The following is a 12750-nucleotide window of genomic DNA, read 5'->3' as shown; positions in this document are numbered from 1 at the left end:
GGCACCAGGTCGCATTTGCGACTAGAATTAGCGACCTGGCGCCTGGGGTGCCCTGCAGGAGGTGTCCTGTCCCTTTTGCGCCCCCCACCTCCTCCTCGAGTGAACGAACTTCCGCGCCGTCCAAAAATTGAGGCCCCGGCTTTTCGGCCTTCTTCTGTGAGATGAGAGGCTAGGGGAACTGGCGCCCTCTTGTGGTGGCCGGGAGTAATGCATGTTCTCAATGCCTTCCCATCTCCTTCCAAAGAGGAGAGGGAAGTTTTTTAAGGCTTCATCTCTCTGTCCAGTTACCTTTGCATAAAGGTAAGTGGACAGGGAGTGTGGTTATTATCATTATTAATTTATTTTTTAAATGTAAAAAAAATAAATAATTTTTTTCTTTTTTTTAATTATTAAAAAAAAATAAAAAAAAATGTTTTTCTTTTTTCCAATTCTTATTATTAAAAAAAAATATATATATTATATATATATATATATATATATATATATAAAATATCTTTTTTTTTTTTTTTTCCTCATCGTTATGCCACAGCCGAAGGCCCCTTTCACGCGGGCTGTCTGATCAGGTCCGCCTGTCAGTTTTTCAGGCAGACCTGATCGGACCCTTCATTCTCCTCTATGGAGCAGTAATCTGCCGCCATCTGATCCTGTCCACCAAAAACAGACGGATAGTGGTTCTATTTTCTATCCACCCCGTGGATCGGATCAGATGGCATCGGATGGAAAGAGACAGACAGCCTGTTTCCATCCAATTGCACTATAGAGGAGAGTGGGGTTCTAGTCGTATTTATGTGTAAATTTAGTATCCGTTTTATTAAATAAAGCTTGGTTGTTCGTTTAAAAAAAAAAAAAACTGGCTCCTAACTTTTTTAGCTGGCTCCTAGATTTTAGGCAAATTTGTCAAGCCCTGCCTTAGCCCCGGTTCACACTTATGCGATGCGGGAAGGCTGCGAATCCGCAGCCTGTTCCCGCATCGCAAACGCACCCCCGGCAGTTCACACTGCCATATGCGATACGCTGGGGGTGTCAATGTAATCTTAACGACACCCCCAGTTTGATCGCATATCGCAGTGCGATCTTGCAGTTCGCACAGGATCGGATCGCACAAGTGTGAACCGCTGTGCAATCCGATCCTGATGCGGCTGCCAAAAAGGGTCCTGTGCGTGTTTGCTGCGGGTGCGGTGCGAATTTAGCCATACAAAGTGTATGGCTAAACTCGCACTGCACAGCCGATCACATGTAATGAAGGAGCAGTGCGCTCCGATATTACATACGAACGCCGCAGCCGCACAAATGTGAACCGGCTCTCATACAGTCTTCTAGGACGTTTTGTTTGTTTATATTCCTTGTTGAAATATTCAATAAAAACTTATAACAAAAGAAAAAAAAAAAAAAAAAAGAAATGTGATTTACCTAACAAATGTATTACAAATTTCTGTTCTATGAAAAATGCAATACAACTACTGTAATAAGAAATGTGTAGCTTCCATAAAATGAAAACAATACGCGTGTCATTTGACGGTGGTAAATATTAGCATGTTCTACAAAATGCAGAATTTCCAATCCACAGCTTACGATTGGTCATACAAACAAAACAAAAAACTTACCTTCTGGGGCATCACTGTTCTTTATTACTTCAACATGTTTAGAACAAGAGACACTATAAAAGAAAAAGAGCATTAAACATAGATCGTTTCTGTAAATGCCATCTTTGAACCTAGAGAAGGAAGAATACATTCTGCTGAAAATGGGTGCCCAGCCATACGAAGATCCTTTTTCTATGTCTGTAAAAATTTAAATTAGATGTAAGCTACCGTGTTTCCCCAAAAATAAGCCCGGGTCTTATATTAATTTTGGCACCAAAGGGCACAGTACGGCTCGTTTTCGGGGTAGGTCTTATCTCCCTCCCTGCCTGTCAGGAGACCCCTGTGTGAACCTAGTTTAGTGTTTGTAAAATCCTTGAATTCACTTTATGACTGTTTTATTTAATGTCCAGTGTGTGTTTCTGTAATGTAATAGTGTGAAATACCTTCAATACAGCGCCCCTCAGCTAATCTCCTTCTCTTCTCATAGCTGTCAGCAGGGGATATCAGAGCGGGTCACAGAAGCGCCAAGCATTATATTATAATAGTGTTAATAATTTTGTTACAGCGCCGCTGTGTGCTCAGCTGATTTTCCGCTGCTCTTCCTTCTCTTCTCCCCCGCTGACAGCTAGGGGTCACGGAAGCACCGAGCGGCGCTGTAACGAGGCACACTATTACATTATAATGCTCGGCGCTTCTGTGACCCACTCTGAACACTGCAGAGGGGAGGGGCCAAGATCCCCCACTGACAGCTATGAGAGCAGAAGAGCAGAGCGGGAAATCAGCTGAGCGCTGTGCAGCGCTGTACCGAAGGTATTTCACACTATTGCACTAAACTAGGGCTTATTTTCGGGGCAGGGCTTATATTGCAGCCCTCCCTGAAAATAACAGTAGGTCTTATTTTCGGGGAAACACGGTATCAATAGGCAATTTTAGGTTATATGGACAATAAAAGATATGCCCACAGGTTGGGTCCCATGGCAGAAGGAAAGAAAATTGCATAATCTATGGCTAGATTAAGACTATGAAAATGGAGGTTGTTCGTACGATTCCCTGCCTGCATATCTATTTCTGTGTCAATTGGGCTTAAAAAATTATGAACTTAAAAACAGTTTGCTGCAGTTCTAGAGATGTATAATGTAGTCTCTTTGGGTTGTTTTGGATATGCATGCGTGGTTTTAACCTATAATGTATGATTCAGGTTTCTAATGTATATACCATCCATTATTGTTAACGTGTGGAAAGCTTGAAAACCGGAATAAAAAATCTGACAATCACAAGCTATGATAGTAGAAATTTTAAAAAGGTAAAAAAATAAATAAATAAATTGAATTGATCCTATATCATAATAGTTTGTTTAGGTTTGTTAAAATATTTACTATGTGGGCCAGTTCAGGGAAAGTCAGTCATTTATGTAGAATGGCTCATTGCTTTTGTGTACATGCAGCAATTGGATTGTACCATTTTCTAAAAGAAAATGGAATAAATTAATTAGTAGTTGCACAGATTTTCTACCTTGTAAACTTGTCACAAACCTAAACAATTATGAATTATATAAACACAGGTTACCTTCAATGAAAGCCATGTCAAAAAGACCAGGAGACGCTGAGTTACAGTGTATACAATTCTCTTATTCTTGGTCTGTTTGGTCGAGCAGATAAATTAAACCCCCCCCCCCCCCCCACTGAAGGGGTTATATTTTATCTGCTTAACCAAAAAAATAGGTGTTCATTTGGACAAAAATCCTGTGAGCTGGTAACTTCCTGTGCTTTCTGCCAGCCTTATTCCCTGGTATTTTCATGGACTACAAAACACTACCCCCTGTTATTAAGAAGAGAGGGAGGTGTTATGTAGTCCAACATACTTCCTGTACCAGGCTAAAAATGCTGCTCAGTGCAGCAGTATTCCTTGGACAGAAACTGTTAATAGCAGGATTGATACCGTGTTTCCCCCAAAAATAAGACTGGGTCTTATAATAATTTTGGCTACAAAAATCATACTAGGGCTTATTTTCAGGGGATGTCTTATTTATTTACGGTATGTACAATGACGATCTTAAAGTGATTGTAACCCTAAAATAAATAAATATTCTGATCCTTTAAAGCATGATAGACAGCACAGTGCTTGTGCTGTGTCATTTAGCCCTCTCTATGTTCTAAAAAACCTGGAATAAAAAAATAAAATGTTAAAAAAAAGTTCTCTCCCCCTCTCAGCTCAGAAGTCAGCAATTATGACATTCTGTAATCCCAAAAATAAACCTTGGATAAAGTTATTGTAAAATTATGTAATCGATTTTGTAAAAAGATTATGTAATGTGCAGTGTGTCTCCTTTAGTAATTTTATTTTGGAAAATACCTTACTTACAGCACCACTGGGCACTCATGGGACTCTCCGGAGCTCTACTTTCCCTCTCCGAATACTGCAGACGGAGGGGCTGAGATCAAGGATTTTACTAGGGCTTATGTTCAGGGTATTGCTTATATTGCAGCCATCTCTGAAAATCATGCTAGGTCTTATTTTTAGGGAAACAGGGTAGATGGGGGGGGGGGGGGAAACAGGGTAGATGGGGGGGGAAACAGGGTAGATGGGGGGGGAAACAGGGTAGATGGGGGGGGGAAACAGGGTAGATGGGGGGGGGGGGAAACAGGGTAGATGGGGGGGGGGAAACAGGGTTGATGGGGGGGGGGAAACAGGGTAGATGGGGGGGGGGGGGAAACACAGGAAAAAAGTGTTAAAAACAAAAAATCCAGCCACCACATCTAAGGACCAGAAAGCTACAATATAATTTTTTAAATTGGGTTATAATACGCTTTGAGGCTGGGTTCACACTTTTGACAGTTGGATGTGAGTTTCTCTGCATCCAATTTGCATGACAGGAGAGTATGCCCGGCTCTCAATAGAGCCGATTCACACAGCTCCGGGGAAGCCGCGGTCTGCACTGGAAAAGGGCCCTGTGCGTCTTCTGGTCCGTTTCAGGTACGAATTTAGGCAAAGAGTTTGACCCGATTCGAACCAGAAACTGAGAACAGGGATACACCGGACCCCCTGCTGTGAGCCGCGGCCGCAGCTAGTTTAAACCCAGCCTAAATGTAAAAACATTTTCCTAGAAAAATTCTACCTTAACCCTGGCCCTTCTTTTTGCACAGTATTTGAGATTGTACCTTTTACCCAATAGGGATTTTTGGCAGAAAAACCTATAAAAGGCTCTTTTCACATGGAGCAGAGTCTGCTCCAATCAGCAAAGAATCTGTGAGCAGATCCTGTGCTGATCGGAGCTAAACAGAACACATATCACGCCCATGCTCAGTTTCTGTCAGCTCTATGGGCAGCCAGGTGTAGACGGACTTTGCTGTCTGTTTACATCAGGCTACCTCTGATCAAGTCCGCAAAAATGGAAAAAAGACACAATCCTTCTCTGTTTTTTCCCATAACTGGATGTAGGCGTGTATACATGTATACATACAAGTTTTGTTTATATCCTTTAGGCCTAGTTCCCACCTATGCAATTTTAAAGTGTGTTTTCAGTTTTGCAGAAACACACTACAATCCATGTAACATGGTTTACTATGGGTCTTGTTCACATATGTGGATTTTATGGAAAGGGCCAGGGTCCAGCAAGTTGTGTTTTTGGGTCCATAGACTTCAATGGATCAAAAAAGTGTTTTGAAAAACACAAAATGCACCTTGAATATGCATCAGCTGTAACCTGCATAGGCGTGAACCAGGCCTTACATAAGGCTCTATAGACCTATGATACATAGATCAGGTGCGTCTGAAAAACTGGCAGGTGTACCTGATTGGAATGCCGGTGTGAAAGGGGCCTAAAGCCAGCCATACATGGGTCAAATTCTAAAATAATTTTATTTCGAAAATCGTAATTAAGAATTTTTGTTCGAATTTCGCACCATTAGTGGACTGCAGCAAGAGCAGATTTTCGTGCAGCCATCGAATTTGAGTGATCGGGGCATGTTGAAATTTTTTGGAAAAACAAAATTAATTTATAAACCAATGATGAGAGAATCGTGTGAGAAATGGAATCGAAAAAAGAAGGATGGTTAAGTTTCGAAATCAATGGTGGCACCATTATAAACAAGCAAAAAGTTAAGGGAGCACACCCTGAACATGTATATCTAAAGCCGGTGCAGCTATGAACCAAGCGACATGTATATTAAAAAAGAATAGCGCACACATGCAAAAGAAAGGACTATCAAATATGGAGACAATCCATAAATAAAAATGGGGATTTGGTCCCACCATATGGCCATATCGTGCTCAAGCCCACCACTACGTCAAAGTACCCCATTGTCAGTGGGTCCTACACGATCCATAAAAAAGGATGAATCCAGCCTCTCTAACCCTTGGAGACAACACTCCTTGCTGGGAGAGATGTGCAACTGCACTACAAGGGACTCCTCCTATATCTACTTGATAGTGGACACCGATAGAGTACAGGTGTGTGTGGGGGGTGGGGTGCTCAACCTCAGAAGTCTGGATTCATCCTTTTTTTATGGATAGTGTAGGACCCACTGACAATGGGGTACTTTGACGTAGTGGTGGGCTTGAGCACGATATGGCCATATGGTGGGACCAAATCCCCATTTTTATTTATGGACTGTCTCCATATTTGATAGTCATTTCTTTTGCATGTGTGCGCTATTCTTTTTTAATATACAATGGTGGCACCATTACAGCACAAAAATTCAGATTTTTGGAAAACAAATGGTTTGGAATTTTACCCATGTATGGCCTGCATAAAAGTCTAACAAGAAAAGTCAAGATTTGCATATTTTTTCAGCTGCCTTCATCACTGGATCTACCAATCATTTTCAATAAAGCCAACCTCTGCCAATGTATTTTTATCATAATGATCAGGATAAATTGGCCAGCTTTGTGGTAAGCTTAATTTAACACCTACATTTCCATAACATATGAACAGCTTTGTCTAGCTGAGTTTTTTCAAACACTAAAGAATACACTAACAATGTAAAATGTAACTTACATATATCGCATGTCGTCTCTAAGGCCTTTGTCTTTTTCCACGCATTCATAATGGTAAGTTTTGTGACATCTTTTAACTTCACAACCAATAGTAGCTCCATATTGTTTACAGTATGAACATTTCTGCAGGTAAAAAAAATTGCTATTAAAATATACCATGGAAACTGCAACTAAATAAAAAAAGAGGCTATGAGTTTGAGCAAATCCAGATGAAGTCTCAAAGGGAAAGAGATTAAATCGGCGACACCACATCGCTAACAAGTGCAACATGGTGGACAGATACTACAGTGCTTCACAAAAGGGAGTACACCCTCACATTTTTGTAAATATTGTATTATATCTTTTAATGTGACAACACTGAAGAAATGACGCTTTGCTACAACGTAAAGTAGAGCTCTTTCACACGTGCGTTCCGTATGTCCGTTTTTCATCCCTTCCGATTTCGGATGAAAAAACGGACATAATGCATGTCAATGGGATTGCGGATGTCAGCGGATGGACATCCGCTGACATCCGTTTAGCGTCCGTTCCATTCATGTCCTTTTTTTTGGACGGAAGAGAACCCCTATTTTTCCTCCTTAAAAAAAAAAACGGAACGGACGCAAAACGGATGACATCCGCTCCTATCAGTTTTTTTTTTTTTTTCAATAAAATACAGTATTAATATCTAAACTTTGACCCAGGTAGTGGTCTAGGAAGTGACATCAACACCAGTAATACCACACCCCAAGTACATTTGCAAATCAACCTGCAGTCATGGCCCGTGATGTGTCCCACAAAAGGCTCATACAACTTGTGCATTCCAGGCCTGGCATATGGGACAAGCATTGCACGGAATACAGCGACCGCATTACTAAGTCAAGACTGTTGGAAGAAATTTTCCGTGAGGTTACCCCCAACTGGTCTACATTGAGTGATAGGCAACGTGGCATACGTGGTAAGTGTAGCTGTTGGGGGGATGTGAGGGTGGGGTTGTCATGCTGAGACTTGTAGTCCACCTAATTGTGACACGGGTGGACTACAAGTCTCAGCATGCTAAAAGAGACAGATAGGTGAAATATAAAGTTATATTACCTTATCTTTCACTGTTAGCATGCTGAGACTTGTAGTCCACCTAATTGTGACATATGGGTGGACTACAAGTCTCAGCATGCGAAAAGAGACATATAGGTGAAATATAAAGTTATATTACCTTATCTTTCACTGTTAGCATGCTGAGACTTGTAGTTCACCTTTCATTCACATCTGTCATGTTATGAAGTTCATATTATCCATTTTTCATAGGCCGAAAAATCATCACGGATGTGGAGGTCACAGAGGGACCGCTACAGGAGGGAACTTAATGATGAGGTTGAGGAGAGCTGGGGCAGGAGTCAGCCAGAAGAAGAGAAGTCTGTTCTTTGAGATGCTCTCCTTCCTACGTAATGTAATGGACTTAAGACCGTGAGTACTAAGCTGTCATTCTACGTAAAATGTAATCAATTTGAATAGTAGGACAAATCATTTATCAATGTATTGTATTACAGCACCAGCTCCAACATTACAGAAACTGAAGAGGAGGGGGAAGACGTCACCGAAGCAGAGGGTGACACAAGTGACCACGAATCGCAACCTCAAACGTCGGCACAAGTGTCCCCACAACATGTCCAAGTCCGCACTCAAGCAAGACAACATGTGCCCGTAAGTGAAGTTTACCAAACCAAAAGCCCCATTGTAAAAATTTTGTAAAGACAAATGTTCTAACAAATTTCCCTACTGTACAGGTTCCCAGAGCTTCTAGAGGGTCCCAGCGAAGAGGTGCGGCACCAACACAGATGGACACTGCCATGATGGCAATGCGTAGGGCTGAAGCCATGGACCCCTTCAATGACCCAAATAATTACGATGCCACATTTCTTCGCAGCCTTTACCACTATTTGGTACAGACCCAGAGTAACAGAAAAATGGAGGTCCAAATGCAAATTTCAAATGTTACTATATCATGTGTAAGAGCTGCAATGGCTGGGGAAGCCATACCAGAGTATAACATGCAGCAAAGGCCGTTCCAGCATCCAATCATGCCGGGTACATCATCTGGCCATTATGGCTATCAGCAATCCTACCCCCCAACAACCCAATGCAGCCATATCATAGGATGCCAACCCCTACCCTCCCACCATGTGGACCACCGTCTCATGCACCACCATTCACCCAGCCAAACCCCTCCAGCAGCCAGCAAACCTCCAGCTCACAGGACTCCTTCATGTCCCAGGCCCAAACGTCTTCATCATCATTCACGCAGTTCGGGAATGCTCCAAGTCCCTATTACAATGACCTATAATGTTGCGTTTTTTGGATAAAAAACTTTGGAGTTTGAATGTTATTTTTTTCATGTTAAAACCACAAAAAGTCAGAACTTGTTGTTATGTTTGATGCCGTTTTAATAAAAAAAAAATTACTGACAAAAAATTTGTTTTTATTCTTTTATTGAACAAAAAGGAAAATATTATTTTATTGAACAAAAGGAAAATAACGGAATTTTTGTAAAATCTTACCTGTAAAATCCTTTCTCTGAGTCCTCCGACAGTCGCCGCCTCTTCATATTCGTCACTAATGGGGTTATTGACCTTTGCTCCATAGGAGTAGCTAGGCAACAGAATATATTAATATCAAAGCTTTTAGCATATCCCACCCCCAGGGGGTGGTCCCCTCAGTCAATACCTCCCTGCTTCCTGCATTTCCAACTCAGTTTCAGTAGCATAGCAGTAGAGTACATAAACAAACCCCAAAAGAGGGGCGGGGGCGGCGACTGTCGGAGGACTCAGAAAGGAATTTTACAGGTAAGATTTTACAAAAATTCCGTTTTCTCTTACGTCCTCCGACAGTCGCCGCCTCTTCATATTCGTCACTAATGGGGACGTCCCATAGCAGTGTAGACATGAGGGGTGGGAAAAAAGCAGCCGCGCCTAAAGCAACGCAGTACCCACATCAGAGAAAGGAACCTTACCAAAAGTAAGAGAACCAACTGGGCAACAGGAAAACGTGCTCAACAGGAGCAACAACCCAGGAAAGAACAAGTAACCTAGGGGTAAAAACACCCCAACAGCCAAGGACCCAAACAAGGGACCCTAAGGCACCGCCGCACTAAGAACTTTGCGGCCAAAGGAAGCATCTGCCGATGCCTGAACATCCACTTTGAAAAATTTTGAAAAGGTGTGAACGGACGACCAAGTCGCCGCCTTACACACCTGGGCCACAGAAGCCTGATGACGATAGGCCCAAGACGTACTAAGAGACCTGGTAGAGTGCGCCTTCACAGGAAAAGGAGGAACCTTCCCCTTCAAAGCATAGGCTTGCACAATGGTCTGTCTCATCCATTTGGCGATGGTCGCAGCCGACGCCACCATGCCCTTCCGAGGTCCCTCAGGAAGGACAAAGAGAGAATCCGACTTGCGAAAGGATTTAGTTGATGACAGGTAAACCCTGATCGCCCTAGCAACATCCAAGGAATGCAAAGCCACCTCCTTCGGATGCTTAGGCTTCGCGCAAAGCGAAGGAAGAACAATATCCTCATTGAGATGAAATTCCGAGATCCTCTTCGGAAGAAAAGACGGGTTAGGTCGCAAGACCACCTTATCCAAGTGAATCACCAAATACGGAGATTTGCAGGACAAGGCCGCCAGCTCCGACACCCTGCGAGCCGAAGTGATCGCCACCACCAAGAAGGCAACCTTCTTGGACAACAGAGACAACGAGATCTCCCTGATATTTTCAAAAGGAGCATGTTGCAACACGGACAGAACAAGGTTCAAATCCCATGGAGGCAAAGGCTCCCTCCTAGGAGGGACCAAATGTCGCACCCCTTGAACAAAGGTGCTAACCAAAGAGTTAGACGCCACAGGGCGTTGAAAGAGAACGGCCAGCGCAGAAATCTGACCCTTAATCGTGGCCAGCGCCAAACGCTGGTCCACGCCCATTTGAAGGAAAGCCAACACTCGACACCGAGTACGAGCGAGGGGAATACCCCCTGGACTCACACCAGGCAAAGTACGCTTTCCAAGTACGGTAGTAAATTTTCCCCGAAGAGGCCTTCCTAGCCTTGATCAAAGTGGGAATGACCTCAGGGACCCCTATCCTTCAGGACCTGGCTTTCAACAGCCAGGCCGTTAAAGCCAGCGACTGTAAAGCAGGATGGAATATCGGTCCTTGAGACAGGAGATCTTCTCGAAGTGGCAGACGCCACGGAGCGTCGAACCGCCAGATTCACGAGGTCTGCATACCAAGACCGGTGAGGCCAGTCCGGTGCCACCAGAATCACTGTGTGCGGTTCCGAGGCCAACCTGCGAAGGAGCCTGGACAGCAGCTGAATCGGTGGAAAGGCATACATCAGGCGATACTGATGCCAGGGCGCCACTAACGCGTCTGAGGCGTCTGCCCGAGGATCGCGCGTCCTTGCCACGAACCTTTCCACCTTGTTGTTTAGACGAGACGCGAACAGGTCCACATCTGGGGACCCCCACTTCGCGCACAACATCTGGAAGACATCCGGGTGAAGGGACCATTCTCCCTGGTCCAGGGTCTGACAGCTCAGATAATCCGCCTGCCAGTTCTCCACCCCCGGAATGTGAACTGCAGATATCGCCGGGACGTGCATCTCGGCCCAAGACAGGATGTCGGTTACTTCCCGAGCCGCTCGGGCACTCCTGGTGCCCCCTTGGTGGTTGATGTAGTCCACCGCTGTGGCATTGTCCATCTGTACCCGGACTGGACGGCCCTGAAGCCTGTCCGTCCAACGCAGAAGACAGAGATTTATCGCTCGCAATTCCAGAATGTTGATCGGAAGGGAGGATTCCTCCTCCGACCAAGTCCCCTGGGCGGACAGAACGCCCAGAACACCACCCCAGCCCGACAGGCTGGCATCCGTGGTGATCACCGTCCACGACAAAGGACAAAAGGACTTGCCCCCCCGACACCGCCAGGGACTGGAGCCACCACAAAAGACCCCTTCGGGTGAGACGGCTCAACGACAGCCGCAGATCCAGAGATTGCGGACGCCCGTCCCACTTGGCCAGGACCTCCACCTGAAGCTCCCGTGTGTGAAACTGGGCGAAGGGAATCGCCTCGAAGGCCGAAACCATCAATCCCAGACACCTCATACACGTCCGGAGGGACGAGCACTGATTGTCCCTGAGGGACCTGACTTCGCACTGAAGTGTCCGAAGCTTGTCTTCTGGCAGGAAGACCTTCGCTTGAACAGAGTCCAGAATCATTCCCAGGTAGGGAAGACGAACCGACGGACACAACGTTGACTTTGGAAAATTTATCGTCCAACCGAATTCCTGCAGAGTCTGCATCGTGATGGACAGGTCGTTTACCAGGCCCTGACTGGTCGCGGACCGAATCAGGATATCGTCCAGATACCCCAGGACAGAAATGCCCTGGGCCCTCAATAAGGCCAGAACCGGCGCAAGCACCTTGGTGAAAACCCGCGGAGCCGAAGCGAGACCAAAGGGCAACGCCACGAATTGATAATGATCCTCCGCAATGGCAAATCGAAGGTACCTCTGGTGACCCTCGAAAATCGGGATGTGAAGGTACGCATCCTTCAAGTCGATGGAGGCCATGAATTCCCCCGGAACCAGGGCAGCCACCACTGATCGCAGGGATTCCATGCGGAACTTGCGAACCCGCACAAAGCGGTTCAGAGCTTTTAAGTCCAGAATCGGACGCACCTTGCCCTCCTTTCTGGGCACAGTGAACAGATTGGAATAGAACCCCCGAAATCTGTCCCGATGAGGCACCGGAACCACCACTCCCTGGGCCCGCACCACCAGGTGCAGATCCTGCAAGCGTTCCGGAGTCAGCTGAAGGTTTGAGGGGAAAAATCTGCCCGCCGGCCGAGAAAGAAACTCGATCTTGTATCCAGATTGAACCATTTCCTGAACCCATCTGTCCCGAATGCGGTCCAGCCAGGGTTGAAGAAAACCGAGCAAACGTCCCCCCACCCCAGAACCGGGTGAGGGCGTCCCTTCAGGCCGCATTGTTATGGGCAGCGGGCCCGGACTTCTGCTTACCCGTCCACTAGGGATGCACCGAAATGAAATTCTTGGCCGAAGCCGAAGAATAATAAAATGTTTGGCCGAAGGCCGAAAACCGAACGCGGTGTTTTGCATTTTTTCCATTTATTTTGCCA

General features: G+C 45.1%; 1 protein-coding gene across 1 annotated transcript in view; it reads right to left on the bottom strand.

Moving 5' to 3' along the window:
- Positions 1 to 12750, bottom strand: part of LOC309548232 (uncharacterized protein) — a gene marked incomplete at its 3' end in the record, with an annotated part of 168232 nt that overhangs the window by 135266 nt on the left and 20216 nt on the right. Inside the window, exons 3-4 of the mRNA XM_082248184.1 lie at positions 6580 to 6701; positions 1605 to 1657 (exon numbers count right to left, since the gene is read on the bottom strand). Coding sequence (XP_082104310.1) covers positions 1605 to 1657; positions 6580 to 6701 — 175 coding nt within the window. The remainder of the gene's footprint in view (positions 1 to 1604; positions 1658 to 6579; positions 6702 to 12750) is intronic.

Source organism: Pelophylax lessonae (genome assembly GCF_965119305.1).
Source record: "Pelophylax lessonae genome assembly, chromosome: 2".
NCBI lineage: Eukaryota > Metazoa > Chordata > Amphibia > Anura > Ranidae > Pelophylax > Pelophylax lessonae.
The sequence above is the reverse complement of the archived record's forward strand: the minus strand, read 5'-3'. Positions and strand labels throughout refer to the sequence as shown.